The sequence below is a fragment of the Elephantulus edwardii genome, unplaced genomic scaffold (assembly GCF_000299155.1).
Source record: "Elephantulus edwardii isolate Elephantulus edwardi_28Jun2011 unplaced genomic scaffold, EleEdw1.0 scaffold00113, whole genome shotgun sequence".
Taxonomy (NCBI): Eukaryota; Metazoa; Chordata; class Mammalia; order Macroscelidea; family Macroscelididae; genus Elephantulus; species Elephantulus edwardii.
In genome coordinates this window covers 3119616-3141522 of record NW_006399863.1, presented here as the reverse complement: position 1 = coordinate 3141522, position 21907 = coordinate 3119616, and the positions used below count along the sequence as shown (strand labels likewise).

General features: G+C 38.4%; 1 protein-coding gene across 3 annotated transcripts in view; it reads left to right on the top strand.

Annotated features, from left to right (window-relative positions):
* SLMAP (sarcolemma associated protein) overlaps nucleotides 1-21907 on the top strand; it is a 183965-nt gene that overhangs the window by 72066 nt on the left and 89992 nt on the right. For all 3 annotated transcript variants that reach the window (XM_006892206.1, XM_006892207.1, XM_006892205.1), the window contains exon 2: nucleotides 15760-15907. In XM_006892206.1, the coding sequence (XP_006892268.1) occupies nucleotides 15760-15907 (148 nt within the window). The remainder of the gene's footprint in view (nucleotides 1-15759; nucleotides 15908-21907) is intronic.

Here is a 21907-nt window from a genome sequence, read left to right as displayed (position 1 = left end):
GCGGTTGGTGCAGGATAGAGCAGGGTTTAGAGCTGTTGTGCATAGGGTCGCTATGAGTCGGAAACGACTCGATGGCACATAACAACAACAACAACCCCAGTTACTGTGTCAGTCCATTTCTTCTCTTGTGCTTCCCCTCCACCCTTACAAGCATGATGTCCTTCTCCCTGCTGGCAGCATGCCTGAAGCGTATCAGACAGACCTTCAAAATCTTGCCTCCAAGGAGCAACTTGGTTTTATCATCTCCAGGATAAACCTGTTTGTTCCTTGGCAATCCGTGGGCTATTCAGCACTCTTTTCCAGTGCCACCACTCAAAGACATCAATTATTCTCCTGTTACTCATATTCATTGTCCAGATCTGAGATGTGTAGATGTGTAGCAGGTGATTGGAAAGACTATGGCTTGAATTAGACACACCTTAGTCTTTAAACTGACATCATTGCCCTTCAGGACTTTAGAGAGGTCTCTGACAGCAGAATTTATATTAGTTGTTTGTTGTTGTTATGTGCCGTCGAGTCGTTTGCGACTCATAGCGACCCTATGTACAACAGCCCTAAACCCTGCTCTATCCTGTGCCAATCTCATTGCCTCTGACACACCCATCCCGATTACCCCAGTCACTGAATCAGTCCACCTCATAGAGGGTGTAGCCTCCATTTATTTGACAGTTACTTTGTACAAATGTTATAATAAATACCTGATTTAAACTTTACATCAAATACCCCGATATAGATGTTGATAATAGATTCAGTTTACTTATAACTAGCTCTGGTGACTTATTGGTAAGGACTTGTGCTGCCAGCTCCAAGGCACATAGTTCAAATTCATCAGCTGTTCCATGGGAGAAAAATAGGCACTCTCCTTTTGTGCAGTTTACTGCCCCTGAGAATCCACTAGAGGCTCAGCTGTTAGTTAGGCCCACCGAGATGGTACCGAACAACAGAACTCCACCATACAGAGATTCACAAAGGTTATGTAACTTGCTGAAGATAATAATACAATAAAATAGATAGCGATAGAGCTGAGATAAACTATGTGTATAGTGTGTGACTATTTGGCTGTAGCGTTATTTGGTTTGTTGTTAACTGCAGTTAAGCTGTCCCCCAAGGATTCATGCACCACAGAATCGGAATGTTGTGATCCAGTAGGTCAGCAGGTCAGTGTGTCTCTTTTGTCTTACTCTGGAAAGCTCTGCTGAAATCTTTCCACATCAGAGCAACATACGTTGGCTGAGAATCTTTCTACCTTACGTTAAATCAGAACTTTGATTCAAGTGTATGATTTGCTTAATATATTGATTCTAAATAGTAATAAAAATAATTTGTAACTTGTGTCTATTGGACCTTTCTAACTGGGATTGTTATGGATTGACAAAGATGGGATTGTAGTGCTCATAATGTGGTTTAGAAATTGAGTTATGAGAGTTAACTGCTTAATTTGGAATAAAACCTTGAGTCTCTGATTTTATTTCCTTAATAAGCAGTATTATATAAGAGAGAAATCTTGTTTTTAAGATAGTAAACTGAATTTCAGAAAGAAAATGAGTTTTTTAAACAGAAGATGTATAGTTGGATGCAGGTACTTTTTAAGTCCAGGAACAACAACAACAGGCACAGAAGCTGAAGCTTTGAGGGAACTTTGAGTAGTTAGTTAAGCCAGGATGGAACAGATGGTGTTTTGGGAGAGCACAAAAAAAGGAGTTAAATAGGATAGTTGGATGATTTAAAAGCTACTCCAGCTTTTGGACTTGATTGTGAAGGCAGCAGAAAATCTACTGGGGTCACCCACTTCTCTGTTTTTAACGAGGGGGAAATTTACAATAAACACTCAGCCGTAGGTATTGATATTATCCTCACTGCATATAACTTGTGGCTTAGTGGTAAGGAGTTGGCTTCCAACTCAGAGGCACGTAGTGTGACCCATCACCTGCCACACAGGAGAAAAATGAGCAGTCTACTCGTGTGGGATTTTCCTCACCTGTGGGTTGGTTCCAGTTCTGTGGTACAAAACAATGAAAGTGAATGGGAGAAACATTCGATTGAATTCATTATAGTATGTAAATTTGCCAGACAAACATAGATGGTATGTTGACATTTTTAAAGAAGTTTAATATGCACAATCTTCATGTTACTAGCTTAGGGGGCTTGTTGGCAAGTTGCTTGAGCTTCCTTAATTTTTTGACGTTGTTGTTGTTAAGTGACATTGAATTGTGTATGACTCGGCAACCTTATGAACCTTATGGTTGGAATTTTATCAGCCTTATGAACAGAACTTTACCTTGTCCTGTGCTGTCCTCTCTCCTGTGTCTGTAATTACAGCCACTGTGTTAGTCGATATCATTGAAGGTTTTCCTCTCTCTTGCTTACCCTTTACCTTTCTTGGTATGATGTCCTTTTCCAAGGACTAACCCCTTCTGCCAGCCTGTCCAAAGTATGTGAGACCAAATATTACATCCATGGCTCTAAGAAGTACCCTATTTGCACTTCTTCTAAAACAGACTTATTTGTTCTTCTGACAGTCTTCGGTATTCTTCAACTCCACCGGTCTACTTTGGTCATTGTCAACCTCCAGATGCATATGATACAATTGAAAATTGCTTGGATCAGGTGTACCTTAGTCTTTATTGCTTGGGGATAATTATAGCACTTATTTAATAGGTTTCATATTAAGGGAAGAAGATATACAAAGTAATATATCCAAACATGATAAACATTTTAGACATGACCTTAGGGACATATAATGTATAATGTTTCAGGCTGCAGACTGTAAGGTTATCAAACCCACCAGCCACTCAATAGGAGAAAGATGTGTATTTTCCTCTAGAAAAAAATTGGCAGCCTCTAAAACAAGGAAAATTGCTATGGCTTAAAATAGGCTAAATAGTGGTGGTTTTTGGGGTTGGACAATTTTGTAAATTGACACTACTGAACAACTTCATTTTCTTTGTTTGACTTTATTCTCTGTAATCAAAATTTCTCTTTAACTGGATGTTACCTTTCCTTGTAGTGGGGGGGGGGGGTGTGCGGGGAACCACTAAAACCGAAGCAATATTCCTTTCAGAAGAAAAATTTACAACTTCTTCCGCATGTGTCTCAAAAATTTCCTGAGGAAAAATGCTTAGAAATTCATGTTTAAACCATAAAACGGCATTAGAATTTTAGTTAAATATTTTCTATGAACTTCTGTTAAAAAACAGAATTAGTGATTCTTAACTGGGGGGGATTATGTGCCCATCCTGAGAAGCAGCACTCATTAACATTAGGAATATTCTATGTTGAGGGGGGACAACTATGTTTTGAATATCTTAAATTGTCTGGTATTAGAAAAAATAAGATTCTCTGCACTGTGTTCAAGGAGACCTAGTAACGCAGCGACAAAACACTTCATTAACTAAAAGGCAGTCTTTCACACATACAGCTATTCTGTGGGTAAAGTTGTGGCTGTTTGTTTCCTTAAAGATTTATAGCTTTGGAAAACATTTAAAAGCAATTCTACTGTGTTCTGTAGGAGTCTTATGAGTTGGAACTGACTTCTTGGCAGTGAGTTTTGGTTTGGCTCTATATTCAGCCCTGCAAGGAGTTTATTTTCTTTAGGCCCAATATTTATTTCTCATTTCAGTCAAAATTATTGTCTTCATAAATTACATTTTTATTCTATTTTGTCACTCAGTAATTTTAATTGTTCCTATTGTATTTTCAAAGTAAAATATTTTTCAGGAACTCCCCTGTGGAGATGTAAATTGTCAAAGTCTTAAGAAATCTTTTTGAAGAATTAACTCTTACTCAGTATGAAGATACATGAGTAAAGGGCAAGGTTTTTTAAACATTAAAATGATACCAGCATCTGAATAGTTGTGGCTAAGGAATGGAAAAAGGCTAGCATAATTGTTTTCATGTTACTTTATAAAGCATTTATAAAACCTGTGGATGTTCTCTTTGGGCAGATGTATGATTTTGCATTTTTTAGTATTCTTATTCAATTGTTTGCCAAATAAATGGTTTTGTCTGTGGACGGTTATTTTCTCTTTTCACCCAAAAAAGATCTTGATTTCTTTGTTTTGCCAGTTTTTAGTAGACTAAGCTTATTTTATGAAAAAGTCTTTCTCTTGTCCTTATTAACTCTGCAGATCAATCCTAGAAAGTCCTAAGAAGATACAGCCCATTATGTACATTATTAGTTAAACTACATCCTTTAAATATCTTTGTTATCTGTTCTCCTCAGATGTGATCCCAATGGTTTTCTTTTGTGGCAGACGAGGCTATTATTATTCCACGGATGAAATTTTTTGTCTTTTGTTTTGGTTTTTATGAAAGCTATCTTTTAAAAAGGTAAAGAATGATGGTGCTTTTTTTAAAAAAAAAATTCAGTTAGTCTCTGTAAGGAAAAATCCTATAATAAAATCTACATAGACTATCACAGCATCCACTTGTTCTACTTTTATTTTGCTAGAATATATAGTATTTTTAAGTGTGCATAATTATTTTAAAAATTGAATTTAATTCTGATGATTTTGAAGTAATAAGAGGTCTCCTAGGATTTAAAACATTGAGTTTGGGATCACTGTCTGTTCTTTAATACCAGGTACCTGAATATAAACCTCTAAGACAAAATGGAATATTTCATACTGCGATTAGCACAAACTGAGAGGAAAAAAAATTAGAATTTGCTTGTCAGCCTATGAGCTTTGAGATGTGAAAAATCTCCTTAAAATTAGCATTTGAGATAGTCTCAGCAGCCTCAGCTGACAGAACTTTAATGCTCTGGTGATAAGTTTATTTTATATTTTGCTGAGAGTTAGAAATCCCAATTTACTTTGTCCTCAATCTTAGTGAAGGATTGCCATCATTTGAATGTATGTTTAAGAAAGATGTGATCATTGTGGATGTGTTTCATAATATTCTAATTATAGTTTAACAGAACTTTCTTTTGTACCTCTGTCCTTCCTAATCTGTATGCTCTTATATAGAGAGATAGTATACTGCCTTCTTTCCTCTTTTTATACTGTTAGCTGGCGCCCCCACACTCCCTTTACTGTTTCGTAAATGTGTCTAGAATGTTATTTGGAAGATAGGAAAAATCCTGGCAAACTTACAACGTTGACAAAGATCCTTAAGTGATGTGTTGTGAGTTGTTCTGGTTTATATGCAGGCTTTCATCTTAGTGAAAATATTCTACGCTGTGTCTTCTTATATGAATAAAACTCTTCATTTCTCTCTTATTCATTTCTCACAGTTAAAAACTTTTCTAACTTCTGAAAGCAGTATGTTAAATTGCTGTGTTATTTTGTTATTTTGAAAGCCAGGAAGATTGTCAAGTAAATGAATATTGATCATGTATGTAAAGAATAAGTTTGTATAGTCTAAGAAATAGCTAAGTTATTGGTGGAAAAGCAAGCAAGTCATGGGTCTTCCTGTTTGTATAGACTCCCTCTGCCTACACAAAGCCACTCAGAGCTGTTAGAATAATCTCCCTAGAACAGTGAATCAAATCCTTTACTAGTGCTTTTACTTGTAAAATATCTCAGTCCTACAGGAGGTACTCAAGACTCTCTCTCACTGCTTTACTATGTCCTGAATTTCTTCTGCTTATTCTCTTACTTGATTTTGTTACTCTCTGGAACTAGAGCTTACTATTTATTATGTGCTCTAATATCTTTCTCCACCTCCTCTTCCTTTCTTGCCTTTTCATTCAGGTCAGTGCCTCTCTAGCAACTGATTGTGACTAATACTTTTCGCTAGCCTCAGAGTTTTGATATTTAACTCATACTCTCTTAATTTGTTCTTGGTTTAGGGTTACTCTGCATTTGACTTTATGGATATGGGTGTACACCCTTGGATCACGAGGGGATGTGAGTGACATAATTGTTGTCAGAGGCCAAGAACTTGTCCATCTCCTTCTTCATAAATCCCTAGTTTATTGCCATGTGATACCCTGGAAACAGGCCGTGTTCACACTTGCTTAAGATTTCATTTACTTATTGTGTGATAATGGGGAGAAATTTTTCTCAACTTTGTGACTCAATAAGCTCAGAAGATTCGTGAGCATTTTGGTGTCATTTTTGTACAGACTCTGGTGAAGAGTACAATATTAGGAATGCAAAAAAAGCTTTCAAAATGTGAAGTTTTATTTTGTATTTAAATTGAAGAACTTTTGATGGAATTCCAAATAGAAAGCACAAATATTTCAAGATTTTCTGAATCTTCAGCTTTATTATTCTTAATTTATAAGAGATTATATTTATTCTATTCATCATTTTCTTGTTTTAACACTATTGATATTGTTTTGATACCATTTTATGTCACTTCAGTATTGAAATTCTACGTATCAATTTATATTATGATACTTTAAAATGATTTAAGACAGTGAAACATCTTAGTTAACGTTATAGCCTTTAAAAACATTGAATGTGTAAATAAAAGCCTTCTTATAAAGAAAATGTCAGGCTTAGATGGTATCATTCAGGAATTCTAACAGTGAAGGAATGAATGCATGATGTAAATTGTTAATATATCTTTCAGAAAACAAAGGGGGAGGAATGGTCCCAAGTTATTTTATGAGACCAGCTTTACCTGGATAGTGAAACAATGATGTTGTGAGAAAAGAAAATTTCAGACCAATGTCATTCATGATGTTGTTGTTAGGTGCTGTTGACTACAGCTCATAATGACGGTACCGTACCTTGCTCTATCCTTACAATCTCCTCCTGCTCAAACCCTTTGGTGCGTCCACTGTGTCAGTCCATCGTGTTGAGAGTCTCCTTCTCTTTTTCTGAACCTCCTCTTTTCTCAGCACAGTGTCTTTTTCTGTGGACTGTCTCCTCCTGACAACATGAGTGCAGTATATGAGGTGAAGTCTCACCTTCCTCGCCTCTAAGGTGTATCCTGGTTACATTCATGACTGTAGTCCTAAAAATTAACATAACAGTAATCTGCAAAAAGCAGCCAGCAATACGTTAAAAGGGTAACATTACTATGTCATGTTTTAATTTCCAAGTTAATTCTAGCTCCTGGTAGCACCCTGTGTACTGAGTAGAACTGCGCTTCATGAGGTTGTCAGAGCCATGTCCTTACTTCTGGTAGTTGGTACCACTAGGACTTAGGTTTATAGTCTACCACGTAACCATTTCCACCACCCATGAAAGTGAGATTTATTCTAATAATGGAGGAGTAGTTTAAGATTTGAAAATTAATATCTTTTACTGCATTACAAATTAAAGGAAAAAATAATAAAATTATCTTAATGCAGAAGAAGCTTTTGATAAGATTATACAATAATATAGATTCCCTGGGTGATGCAAGTCATTAAGCACTTGACCTTTAGCTAAAAGGTTAGCATTTCGTATCTACCCAGAAGTACTTCAGGAGCCAGGCCAGGTGATCTGCTTCTTAGGGTCACAGTCTTGAAAATGCATAGGAGTAGTTTTACTTTGCACCTAGGGATTTTTGGTGAGTCAGGCTGACTTAAAAGCAACCAACAGTAATAACATTCATCATAAAATTAGGCACAGGAAGGAATTCTTCAGTCATGAAAACTCTATAGTTAACAATATTCTCTATGGTGAAAGACTGCTTTTTTTTTAACCAAAGATCAGAGACAAGTCAAGGTTTACACTCTAAAAATGCCATTCATCATTATGCTGAAGGCCTTAGTGCAATAAGGAAAGATAAAGAAAAGATGGATTATTTGAAATGAGTAAGTAATGAGTAAAAAATGAGTAAGTATCTTTAGTGATAGGTGACATAATCATAAATGGAGGGGAAAAAGTCCAAGAAAGTGATGGACATTCTTGTTAATTGCTGTCAAGTAGACCTTAATTGATGGTAACCCCGTATGTGTAGAGTAGAACTGCTTCATAGTTTTCAAGTGCCTAACTGTATACCTTCCAGAGACTCCTTATACATCTACTACTAGAAGTAGTAACTGAATTTAGCTAAGTGTAGGTTATAAAAAGAGCAAGCCCCAGTGCAGTGCAATGATTTGACTACTTGGCTGCTAAGCAGAAGTTTGAATCTCTATGCATTCTGCTTCTGTAAATTGCGATTTTAACCTGGGAAAGCCCGTGAGGCAGTTCTTCTTCATTCAGTAGGGTCATTATGAGTTGGAAGAATTCTTTGATGATGAGTTTGTTTCTAAGATACAAGGTCATTTATTTATTTATTTATTTTTAAACGGCATTTGTATATACTCTCAATGAATTTCTTCACTAAGGGAGTTCTGGTGGTCTGCTCTGTGGGAGAAAGATGGGCATTCTCCTCTGGTGTGATTAACTGCCTCTGAAAACCTGCTGGAGGGCCAGCTATAGGTCACTTCCAACTCAGTGGTACACAATAACAATGAACCACCAAGCAAACAAACAGATCTGTCCTCCTAGAGAGGGTGAAACCAGGTTGCTCCTTAGTGGCAATAATTTTGATGTTCTGTGTTACATACTTTGGGCACGTTACCAGGACATGGAGATGGACATCATGCTTGGATGACTGGAGGGACAGTGCAGTAGAGGAAGACCCTGGATGAGATGGATTGACACAGTAACTGGGATAGTCTATTGAGTTAACTTGTGTATCTCTTTAAATATAAAGAGAAGATAATCCAGTTATCATTGGACCAGTGAGAATGTTGTGCATTCTGCTTACTACCAGATGGCTGTAGTGGTCATTATACCATCATGTTAGCCCTGACCTTCTCCCTTAGTGTTAGTGCAGAGGGTATCACAAACTCACATGGCTTCAGGGGATGACAGTAAAGTTATTAGAAGTTGTCACTCTAAAATCTAAAGGTACAGTGGGAGCTGTAGTAAAATCCACCAGAGCTCTACAGAAAAAAAGATAAGTAATCTCCTCCTGTACAGTTTACTACCTATGAAAACCTGCTGCAAGGTGAGCTATGAATCGGTTCCAGCTTGACAGTACTTAACAACAAACACACAGTATCCTCGTCACTGAGTTGGAAGTGACTCAAGTGACTCATTGCTGACCCTTCACTGGGTTTTTGAAGCTGTAAATCACACAAAAAGAGGCTACCTGGCTTTCTTCCATGGACCTACTGATGGATATGACATGCCAGACAATCCTGGCCTTAGTACAGCGACCTATGGATGATGCAGTCAGAGTGCTCTGTAAATCGTTAGATAAGTAGATAAAGATGGGGATGTTGTTAGTTGCTGTCGAATCTGAACCCTGTCCTATCCTGCGCTGTCCTCACAGTCTCTGACACAACTTGAGCCCATTGCTACTATCACTCTGTCAATCTACATGATTGAGGGTTGTCTTCTCTTTCATTGTCCCTCTACCTCCCCAAGCATGATGACCCTTTCCAAGGAATAGCCTCTCCTAGCAACAAGCACAAAATATGTGAGTCAAAGCTTTAGTCTTTGCTTTCAAGGCACAGTCTGGCTGCACTTTCTCCAAGACATACTTGTTTGTTCTTTTGGCAGTACATGGAATACTCAGTGCTCATCTCCAACATCACAGCTGAAAGGCATCAATTCTCCTACTGTCATTCCTGTTCATTGTTCAGCTTTCAGCAGCATAGCAAGTGATGGAAAAGACTGTTAATCAGGCACACCTTAGTCCTAAAACTAACATCACTGTTCCTCAAAAATTTGGAGGGGTCCCTGATTACAGACTTTCCTAGTGCAGTATATCTTCTGATTTCCTTATTGCTGGTATCAAGTAAGATGAAATCATTGACAATGACCATCTTTTCTCCATCTATCATGATGTATGAGTTCATGGTGAAAATTTTTATTATCTTGAGGCTAAGATGCCATCCATTGTTGAAGGCTACTTTGATCTGCAGCAAGCGCTTCAAGACCTTTTCACTTTCAGCTTGCATGGTGTGGTGTCTGTATAACAAAGGTTATTGATGAGTCTTCCTCCAATCCTGATGTCATATTCTTCATAGCCCAGCTTCTTGAAGAATTTGCTCAGCATACAACTCAGACACACACCTTCCTTAATTTTAAACCATGTAGTGTTCACTTGCTCTGTTCTCACCACAGTCTCTTGGCCTAGGTATAGGATTAATATGAGAACAATTAAGTGTTCTAGGATTCCCATTCTCAATTGTAGCCATGGTTTGTTATGATCCATCTTGATAATCATTTCAATTACAGGCGCCGCCTCCCACCATTTTCCTTCTAATTTACCTGATCAGGAAGCTAGTCTTTTTGTCACTTTGGATACATTACAGCATCTTCCTTTGTCTTCTGCATTTACTGCAAGTTGAGCTGGAAGCGGACTCAGATTCAGTCTTTCTGGCAGAGTGGTAACATGTACCTTGATCTGCTCCATTGGCACTCTACTGCTGTTGAGTGTTTAGAGACATGATTGTAGAGATGCTTTCTTCCCTCTGGTACTTGATTGTTCAGTATTGCATGTCATACAGGTCACTCTTTGCCCTTGAGGTTATTTCATCTCATAACTACTTTATATCAGATTTCCGGGACTTGCAAAGAGAAAAGACTGTCCCCATGAACTAACTGCTAAGCTGAGCTTATCAGGTGATCCATATAGGTAAGACAGGACAAATACTACTTACTATCTCAATTTCAAGATTACAGATTGATTCTCAGTCATCCTCGGAAAGTGATTAAGTAGCTAGATTTTGATGACATTTAAATAACGTTGATGACTTTCATTCTGTTTCAGTTGTTACAGTTATTGAAATTGAAATGGCCACATCATTGACCAGTGGAAGAATATATTTGGATTGATTCCCGAGTCGTTTTGACATGATCCTAGTAATTTTCTACTTGTTTTTGGCATTTCTTGGTTACTAGGGTTCTAGTGAAGGAGACTCTAGTGAAGGAGACTCTAGTGGCGTAGTCCTTAGAGAATTGTGCTGCTAAACCAAAGATATGCTAACCTCCGTTGTGCTTCAAATCCACCAAAGGCTCTGTGACAGAGAAACATGGGCAGATTCCAGAAACCCACTGGAGAGTCAACTGTGAATCAGTTCTGACTTGATAGCAGTGAGTTTGTTTTTGTGTGAAGATGATTAAGGTTCACCACTTGCTGTTCAAACTGATCTCTTGGAGGGAAACAACATATTAGCAGAGAGGAGAGTATTATTTCCTACTTGATAGAAATGCATCGAGGGACTTTTTGTTGTTGTTGTGTATCTTAGAGTCAGAACCGACCCATAGCTGACCCTCTGGTGGGTTTTCAAAGAGCTCCAATATAGGGACTATAGACCTTTATTATTGAAAATCTAACCCGATGGTATAATAGCTTTCATACAGTGCATGAACAATGCAAAAATTGTTTAAATGTGGACTAAGTAATGAGGTTATTTTATACAGAGATGCAAAAGATCCATTTATTACTTTTAATATCAATCTTCCAAAACTGCTAAGAATAAGAAGGAGAGCTCTGGTGGCCTAGTGGTAAGAAGCTATGTTACATTCCCAAAAGCATGCAGTTTGAATCTTCCAGCTCCTCCGTGGGAGAAGGCTGGCCAGTCTCCTTGCATGCAATTTACAGCCTTTGAACATCTGCTGGTGGATCAGCTATGAGTCAGTTTCAACTTGACAGTATGCAACAATGACACAACAAATTATATTGAAATTCTTTCTTTAAGGAACTGAGCTTATATGATATATTCTGAGTAGAGTGACCCAGAAATGTGAGTGGAGGCCAGTGTGAACAAGGGAAATGAAGAACAGGACAGGAGTAAGAAGGACTGAGTCAGAGGGAAGCAGGGCAAGATTACATTCAGCTTTGTAGGCTGCAGAGATAAGGGCATTGACTTTTTATTCTGTAGTGTTTAGAAGCTATTCGTGGATTGGGAACAGAATGAACAATTAATGTAAATGATCATATTAATACTATTTAGTAATGTAAAAACTTTGTTAAGTTCAAGGGAAATTGAGATAAAAATAAGCAGTATACTCTGTACAATTATTTGTATATAATTTGTAAAATTATTGTTAGCTGTTGACTAGTAGGCACCATCACGGTGTAAACAGTTGAACAAAACACATGATGAATCATAGAATTTTCATTGAATGATGATTTTGAAGTAGATTGCCAGGCCTTTTCTTTCTAGACTGTCTGATGCTGGAAGGCCCACTGAAATCATTACACGCTTACACTGACAGAGGAATGATGTTTGTGTGTGAGGCGCATCTATCAGCAATGAATTTAGGCTTCCTATATGAAAGAAGATAATTCTACCACTGCTCTTAGAAGATTTATATTGCTACCTTTGCAGCTCTTGCCTAACACAGGAGAATAGAACTTTGTATTTAATAAACAGGATTCCAGAGTCATGCTTGATCCATCAGGTTTCTGTTGGATACCATAATGTCTCAGAACCTCATCATAACTCTCATAGAAGAAGGAATGAAGAAAACCAAAGAACTGGCCACAGGAGTGACATGGCTATGTCTTCCTTTTAACTCCTGCCTGTGCTGAAGATGAAGCCCAGGGATATCTTTCTGGTCAGCCCTGTAGGTGTCTCTGTACTTAAGTTAAAAATCTAAACATATTAGCTAGCAGTTCTCCAAGGAAACAAAATTAATCTGTACATGTAGCTATGTATCTATCTATGGATACATGTAAAATTTAGACAGTGTGAGAAATTTAGACAGTAAATAATAAGGACTGGCAAAAAGATAATTAAAGCCTTTGATTTATGGTATTAGTGATGAGTACTGTATATACTATGGACAGTCCAGAGAAAAGGAAAACATTTTCTTAGTAGAAGTGGTGCAGGGGAATTGGGCAAGGCTTTGATCTGTTGTGCAAAGGATCACTATACATTGGAGTTGACCCTAGCCCCTATTATGTTAAGAGAGTGGCTGGAAACTTGTAATCTTGTTTCTGAGATTTGTAGGTCATGTGATGTATTAGAAACTGGGAAGATAGATGTTTACAGAATTAAGACAGAATTCCTTTGGATAGTAATGTAGACATGTCAGAATGAAAAGAGCTACTGTTAATTTGAAACAAAATTGTTTTTATTAATTTGAAAGCTTTTAAGTCTGAAATTTTGTTTTTCTTTTAAAATTGTGTAAGAACTAAACTCTGAAAAATTGGTATGAGGCAACAATAGGCTTTCACAAGAACTGCTCCCCGCCACAGCCTGGCTTCACAAGAGTGGAAGTTGCCTTGTCACAGAGATTAGGTATTGAGCTGCTAACCAAAAGATCAGTGATTTAAATTCAATGGCTTTCTTCAGTACAATGGAAAGATGAGGTGATCTGCTTCCAAAAAAGATTTAAAGCATCAGAAACCCTATTGGGCAGTTCTTCTCTGGCCTGTGGGGTTGCTATGAATTATAATTGACTTGGTAACTTTTGGGTGGGTATACAGTACTTGAGTTTGAGAAATATGAGATGGAATTACTTACTGTTATGTTTTGACTCTTGAAAAACTGATTTCCAAAAGCTATAAACTCTTCTTGGTGGTTGGTTAGCAAATTCCATTGATGTCTTTCTGGAAAATCATATAAGAACCACATTGGGAGCACAAAAGGGAGGCTTATATTTTCCTTAGTTGCCATGGGGCAGACTCTAATGCACTTAAAACTGCTGTGGTATTCAGATACAGGGTAGAAGAGGGTAGCATAAAGTGTTAAGCAGTATCTGTCCTTTTGTGACAGAGCTGTCTCACTTAGGATAATGTCTTCCAGGCTCACTCATATTGTGTACTATTTTCCAAGTTCATTGTTTTTCAGTGCTGCATAATACACTATTTCGTGAATGTACCACAGTTTTTCTATCCATTCGTTTGTTGATGGACACTTGAGTTGCTTCCATCTCTTCATTATTGTGAATAATGCAGCAATAAACATGGGTTTGCACCCACTTGTTTGAATTGAGACTGTGATTTCTTTAGGGCATATTCCTAGTAATGAAATTGCCAGGTCAAATAGTATTTCTATTTCCATCTTTTTGAGAGCTTGTTTGGAGGTTCTAGCAGGGGAGCACAGCTAACCATCTACCCTTGACTGAAGGATGGTCTTACTTCATTGGGGATGGTCGTCCTCTTCAACTGAGCATGCAGCTTCAGGAGGGATGCACATGGATCGGTGAGGGAGGAAGGGGACACCCGCCTCTCCAGCCAGATCAGCTGAATCAACCCTGGCGATCAGTGGGGTGATGGACGTCACAGCCAGATTGTCCTCACATCCTATTTCCATCTTTTTGAGGAAGTGTCAGACAGTCTTCCAAAGCGGTTTACCATTTTACATTCCCTCCAGCAGGGAATAAGAGTTCCAGTCTCTCCACAACCTTTCCAGCATTTGTTCTGCGTTGCTCTTGTTGCTGAGTTGAGATGGTATTTCACTGTTGTTTTGATTTGTATCTGTCTGATGGCTAGGGATTTTGAACATTTCTTCATATATTTGCCATCTGAATGTCTTCTTTGGTGAAGTGCTAGAATCGATCATGGATTATAATATTTTAGTTTGTAATATCTCAAGTAATTTTTTTTTTATCTAAAAGGATTAACTTAATATAGGAATGTTGCCCCTAATGCTAAGTATGTCAGCTAACTGGTAGCTATTAATCGATATTTTATAAAACCACTTGCCCTTGTCCAAGGAATCAGGTACATTATTTAACCCAGTTATCCTAGGAAAAAGGCAGAATTGGTGGCAAGAAGCTGTGCTGCCATCCTCAAGGCACATGGTTTGAAGCCACCAGCTGATCCCTGGGAGAAGGATGGACAGTCTCCTCCTGTGCAGTTAACTGCTTCTGAAAACCCACTGGAGGGGCAGCTATGGGTTGGTTCTGACTTTGGTACACAATAACTTTAAAACAAGTAACTCTCTTGGCTTTTATTAATAAGGAGCTACGCTGCCAACCCAAAGGCATGTGGTTCAAATCCACCAGCTGCTCCAAGGGAGAGAGATGGACATTCTCCACCTATGCAATTTGAAAGTCTGCTGGACAGTATGGTATACAACAACCACCACAGCTTATAAAAGAATATGTAACAGGTTTTGTAATTTATATAGCATTAAAATTACTCTTTTAATATGTGTCTCTTTGAACTTTATTACACTCTCCATGAGCCATGAAGGTTACAACCCTATGGAGCAGTTCTGCTCTCTACTGTAGGGTCACTGTGAGGCAGAATCAACTTGATAGCACCTGATAGCAACATCCATTGTGTTCTGTTTGTCCTGCCATCAGTTGATAGACATTTGGCTTGTTGTTGTATATACTGAGTTGGAATCAGCTCCAGAACTGACCCCCAGTAGGTTTTCAGAGGCAGTAGTAAATCACACTGGAGAAGATTGTCCACCCTTCTCTTGAGCACAACTTTTAACAGTAGGCCACCAGAGCTCCTTTGAGATTTTAACGGTTTGAGAAACTGACAAGTTTCCGAAGTATCTGTACCATTTTTTTTCCTGCCTGAATATTCTACCACCCAATTTTAAGGTTCTAACATCGTTATCGCCAATGAGATTGGATTGACATGGTGATTTCAGTAATGAGCTCCAGTGTGTTGGAGATGAGGAGGATGGCACAGGAAAGACAGGGTTTGGGTTGGCTATTCATAACATAAGGTCACTTTGAATCATACTTGATGGCTCCTAACAGCAACAACAACGGATATACTGAAGGAAAAAAAAAAACCTTGTTGCTTTGGAGTTGGAAGGAGAAGCTTAGTCTGAAATGAGTACTTTGAATTTGGGGGGAGGGAATAATTCACCTGCACTTGTTTGCAAAAGTTGTATTATTTTTTTTAAAGAAGCTTGAAATTATTATTATTAATCTTTGGCTCATTTTTTTGTTTGTTTTGCAGTTTTATCTTCAAGACACTAAAAGTAGTAATGGTACCTTTATAAATAGCCAGAGATTGAGTCGAGGCTCTGAAGAAAGTCCACCATGTGAAATTCTTTCTGGCGATATTATTCAGTTTGGGGTAGATGTGACGGAGAACACACGGAAAGGTACGGGTATGGATCAATTTTTCCTATTATTTAACTTCATTAAGTTGATGTATTGGATTTTTTTTTTTTAATTCTGGTATTTAATGTAACATATATTGCTTACGTGACATGAAGTCTGGAGATAGATTGGCAGGGTTTGTTTATTGGCTTCATGATCTCATCGAGGATCCAGAGCCACCTTATCTTCCAGTGCAGCTATCTTTAACATGTTGACTCTCATCTCTTGGTGTGCTGCTTCATTGTCAAAGCACAGTTTCTGCAGCGTAGGCATGGTTTTCCTCTCACCCATGTCTCAGGCAAGAAAGATGAGGCAGAAACAAAACACCGGTGCTTTTGTATTGAAAATACAATGTTCTGCAGAGTTCTCTAGGCAGATTTCTTGTTGTGTCCTGCAGGCCACATGTAGTTCACATGGCTACCTCTTTCTCGTAAGACCCTGAGAATTTTCTTACCTGGGAAAAGAAATCAGTAGATCCATGAGTGGCATAGATCAATTATGATTTATCCCTGTGAGTTGTGGATACATTGTTACACTAAGCAAAAAAATAGAATCCTTTTAACTAGAAAGGAGGGAACAAAGGGTCAACAGTTACTTTAAAACAAAAATGAGAAGGTGTCTTAGACCAGGTTCTCACAAACAACAAAACCAATCAAGCTGAGAGAAAGAGAGGTGAGAAGAGAAGAGAAATAGAGATTTATTTCAAGGATATGGGTTATGTATTTGGAGGGACTGGCAAGTCCCAAATCTGTAGTCAAGACTCCAAGAGAGAAGCCCTTGGGAATGCTAATGAGTCTTAAGTCATCAGCAGGCAGGCAGAGTCTTTCAAGCTATTGGCTTTGGAAGCGGCTGTCTTCAGAGGCTGGTGTGTCCAGAGGTCACTGTGGGAGAGCAAGCTTAACTTTTAAAAATTTGATTCAAATCTGGAGGCCACAAACTGGATGTATAGCCCAGTATCAGTAGAATAAAAAGCTCAAACACACATTCATTGAAGCCTATAGTCCTGAGAATGTGGATAGTACTACTTCTCCTGTTTCCTTAATGTATCTTTATATCTTTACAGAACTACTTCTTAGAGGTTAGAAATTACAACACATGGGATAGGTACATTATACTTAGGCTTATACACATAATATTAATTATCACAAAAGGTAAGGGCAAGAAATTTAGGTTAATAGAAGAAGAAGAAAAACAAATAGTTTAAGATTGTGTTACTATCCCCAAAACAATTGGCAGACACAGAAGAATTCATGAAACAACATATGAAGTTCAAGCTGCTCTGAAGGAACTGGCAAAAAACAAGGCCCCAGGAATTGACAGTATACCAACTGACGTATTTCAGCAAACAGATGCTGCTCTGGATGCTCCTAGCAGGTTGTCCAAGAAATCTGGAGAGCAACTACCTAGCCAATTGATTGGAAGAGATCCATATGTATTCCTATTTTAAAAAACAGTGATCTGACAGTGTGAAAATTAATGAACAGTATTACTAATATCATGTATAAGCAAGATGCTGCTAAAGATTTTCTAAAAACAACTGGAACAGTACATCAACAGAGAATTGCCAGATGTACAGGCTAAGTTTAGAGACTGTGGCAGTAGAGACATTATAGCCAATGTTAGATGAATCTTTGCAAAGGCCATGGTCTTTGCAGGGACTTGCTACACATCAGAAAGCTGGACAGTTAGGGGAGCTCTGGTGGCCTAGTGGTAAGGAGCTGCAACTACAATCCCAGAGGCTCACAGTTCGAATCCACCAGATGCTCTGCCAGGGAAGGAGGGACAATCTCCTCCTGTACCAGTCAGATCTGATTTGACGGTACACTCACACAAAAATAATAAAAGAAAAATAATACAAAAAAGAAAGCTGGACAGTGAATAAGGATGACAGAAGAAGAATTGATGCCTTTGAGCTCTATTGCTGGAAAAGAGTAATGAACATACCTTGGACTGCTAAGAGAATAATCAGAAGAGGGTCCTGGACATGGTGAACCCAGGCTGTTCCTTGGAGGCAAGAATTTTGAGGCTCCATCTGACATACTTTGGACAGGTTGCCAGGAGGGACCAGTCCTTGGAGAAGGACATCATGCTTTGAAGGGTGCAGGGACAGTGCAAGAGAGGAAGACCCTGGATAAGGTGGATTGACTCGGTGACTCGGGTAGTGTATAGAAGACAATGAAATTGGCTCAAGATAAAGCAGGGCTCAGAGTTGTACATAAGAAAGGGGGGGGGGAATATAAAGCTGAATGAAGGAAATAGCAGTATACCACAGGGATTTACTTGTTGTTATATGCTGTTGAGTCAGAACTGACTCATAGCTGACCCTCCATTGGGTTTTCAGAGGCCATAAGTCACACAGAAGGAGATAGCCCATCTTTCTCCCATGGAGCAGCTAGTCAATTTGAACCACATGTCTTTAAGTTGGCAGTGTACCTTTCTACCACTGGACCACCAGAGCTTTCTTAATAAGTTAAATAATACGGAAACGATGCTGTGACACCAGGGGTATCATTGCCGATATCAAATGGACCCTAGCTGAAAACAGTGGAATGTCTGTCTTTGTTTTCTTGACTGTACAATGACATTTGACTATGTGGATTCTAACAGACTATGGCTAATGTTGAAAAGATTGAGAATCCCAGAACACTAAGTTGTGCCCATATGAGATCTGTACCTAGACCAAGAAGCTATTATCCAAATGGAGCAAGGGAACACTCTTGCGTAGTTTAACATCACGAATGGTGTGTGTCAAGGATGAAGGATGTATCCTTTCTCATACCTATTCATTGTGTTGCTGAGCAAATAATTAATGAAACTGGACTCTATGAAAAGGAAAATGACATAAGGATCAGAGAACAACTCCTTGTCAACCTACATTATACAGATGATACAACCTTGCTTGCTAAAAATGAGGAGGACTTGAAATGCTTCCTGCAGAAGGTCAAGGACTACAGCCTTCAACATCAAGAAAGCAAAGGCTCATACTACTGGGCCAGTAGGCAACAACATGATGGATGGACTGAGAAAGGATTGATAATGTACTGATCTAATCTTGATTGGATCCACTCAGCACTAGATCAGGAGATGTGATGTATTGGCAATCTGCTGTCAGGGATCTCTCAAAAATACTGAAGAGCAGTGATGTCAGTTTGAATACTTAAAGTGTACCTGATTCAGGCCATGGTGTTTTCAATCACTTATTACGCATCCGAGAGCTGGACAATGAATAAGAATGGCATAAGAAAAATCGATGCTGTTGAGTTGTGATGTTGGAGAAGAGTACTGAATATCCCATGGACTGCGAAAAGAACAAACATATGTCTTGGGGGGAAATTCAATCAGAGTGCTCCTTGGAGACAAAGATGATAGTTTTGTCTCACAGACTTTGGGCATGTTGCTAGGGGAGGTTATACTCAATATAGTCTGACATATGAAGATAAGCTAAGTCCTCAGTCTCTGACATTTTGCACAAGGGACTTGGGGATGGAGGAGTGGTGGTTTATGCATGTGTACGGGCATATTTATGTATATATGCTTTGGTGTTGCAACGACAGTGTTATTTTTACCAGGACTTGATGTCTTCAGTTAGTGTTTGATATTTTAATTTTGACTGGCTGAAACTTTAGGAATTGTTATATATAATTATAAAATAAATACTGTTTTAAAGCAAAATTTTAGCTGTTTCTTAATAAAGAACTCAGCTTGTGTATCATCTCTATGTGGAACAGCTTTGTCCTGTTGCCACTGCACACTTTCTTCTCTTGTACCAAGCCATTAAGTAAACGTTTACTGAGCCCTAGCTATGAGTGACTCAGAGAGAAGACAGAATTTGATTATATTCTTTCTCCTGAAGAACTGCTGGTGGACTTGAAGTACTAGAGGGGTGTGGCCTTTGCCACCAGAGCGCTCTAATGGGTAAAAGAGAGTGTAATAAAATATATTTCTGCTTAGAACTCAATGCTTTTGAGTTATACCTGACCCTCTAGTGAGTTTCTGAGACTGCAAATGGCATGAGAGAGAATTGCCCATCTTCCTCTACAGAGCCAGAGCTGTTGGTAGATTCGAACTGGCAGAGAGAGAAGGCCTTATGCTAGTAGCACAGCTCTGTAAGGGTTATACCACCAGAGATCCTAACTGTATGATTATTGTTACATGCCATTGAGTTGGAACTGATTTCCAAAGGCTGTAAATCACACCGAGATTGCCATTCTTTGTCCTGTAGAAGCTTGAATAGTAGATTTGAACCACGTACCTTTGGGTTGGCTGCATGGACTCTATTCATCCTAGGCTACCAGAGCTTCCTTACAGTGTAATTGTTGTTGAGTACCATCAAGTCTGAACCAAACAATAGCTGACTATGCAGAGGGGTTTCAGAGACATTAAATTGTATGGAAGGAGATTCCTGTCTTTCTTCCGCAGAGAAGCTGGTGGATTTGAACCATATGCCTTCAGGTTCGTAGTGCATCTCCTTACCAGTTGGCCACCAGAACTTTAGCAAGATTAAGCAGGATTTCTCTAATGTGTTTGCATATATACAGATCTCTCAGCAGGTGGCAGTGGTAGAAAGCAGCCTTTTCCATACTACTTCTTACCCTTGATCTCTGCCTAACCATAATGTACACTTTTAGAACATACAAAAAGTAATGCTGAAATTTGTAGTTACCATTGTTGATGTTAGGTGTCATTGAGGAGTTGAGCACGACTCATAGTGACCCTATGAACAACAGATCTGAACCCTATCCTATCCTGTGCCGTCTTCACACTTCTGACACCCTCCAGCCCATTGCGGCAGACTCTGTGTCAGTCCATCTGGTTAAAGTTCTTCCTCTCCTTTGCCGACCCTCCACCATTCCAAGCATCCTGTCCCTCTCTAAGGAATAGCCCCTCCTAGCAACATGCCCAAAGTGTGTGAGGTGAAGCCTCATCATCCTTGCCTCCAAAAAGCACTCCAGCTGCACCCTCTCTAAGACATATCTGTTCATTCTCCTTGCTGTCCATGGGATGTTCAGTGCTCTTCTCCCACACCACAGCTCAAAGGCATCAGTTCTTCATCTGTCATCCTTATTCATTGTCCAGCTTTCGGATGCATAGCAAGTGATCACAGATACCATGGCCTCAATCAGATGCACCTTATTAAGTGGAATTATCATTAGTACAAAATTATTTGTGTCAGAGACAATAAGATTGTCACAGGATGGAGCAGGGTTTAGGGTTGTTATGAGTTGCAGGCAGCTTGACGGTGCATAACAACAGCAACAACATTATTTCAGCATATTTAAATTTTTATAGGATTCTTTGGAAAAGTCAACTATCTCACAATATTTTTATGGAAATTGAGCAAGAAAAGATCTCTACATCATTGAAAATGTTATTTCTTTTGTTACTTACTGGCTTTGAGAAGTTGACTTACATGTGGGTTTTTGTATACAGCCATGTGACAATTTGAACACTATTAGCATAGATCAGAATAGTATAAACTTTATTCTCTGGTAAACTTTACTATGGTAATCTTTATACCACTTGGAAAACCCTTTTTAAAATTATGTAACATTGCGATAAAATTCTTGGATCAAAGAAAAAAATTAGAAGAGAAACTTGAAGTTATGTAAGGTGGAATAGAAAGGAAACTTTAATGCCACACAGCACAGTAAAATTCTTCAGGCAGATTAATATTTATAATCCTAAATCCCTTCAGTATTCAAGAAGGGAGATAGTGAAGGAACATGACATTTTTATGACATTAGAAGAAGAATGAGGGAAATACCAAACCGAAAAGAAGAAATAAAGAGCAGAAATTAATCAAACAAACAAACATCTCCAATGAAGTATATTATTGAAAAGGTTTGATTAGATAAAAACAGTATTAAGAAAACAATTGCAAAATATTTTTTTAAACTAGGGAAAATAGGAAAGATTAGAAAGAAGACAAATAAATACAGAATATATTGAAAGAATTCTGAGAGATGGTCCATTTCGATCACTTTTATATGGCCTTTTTAGCC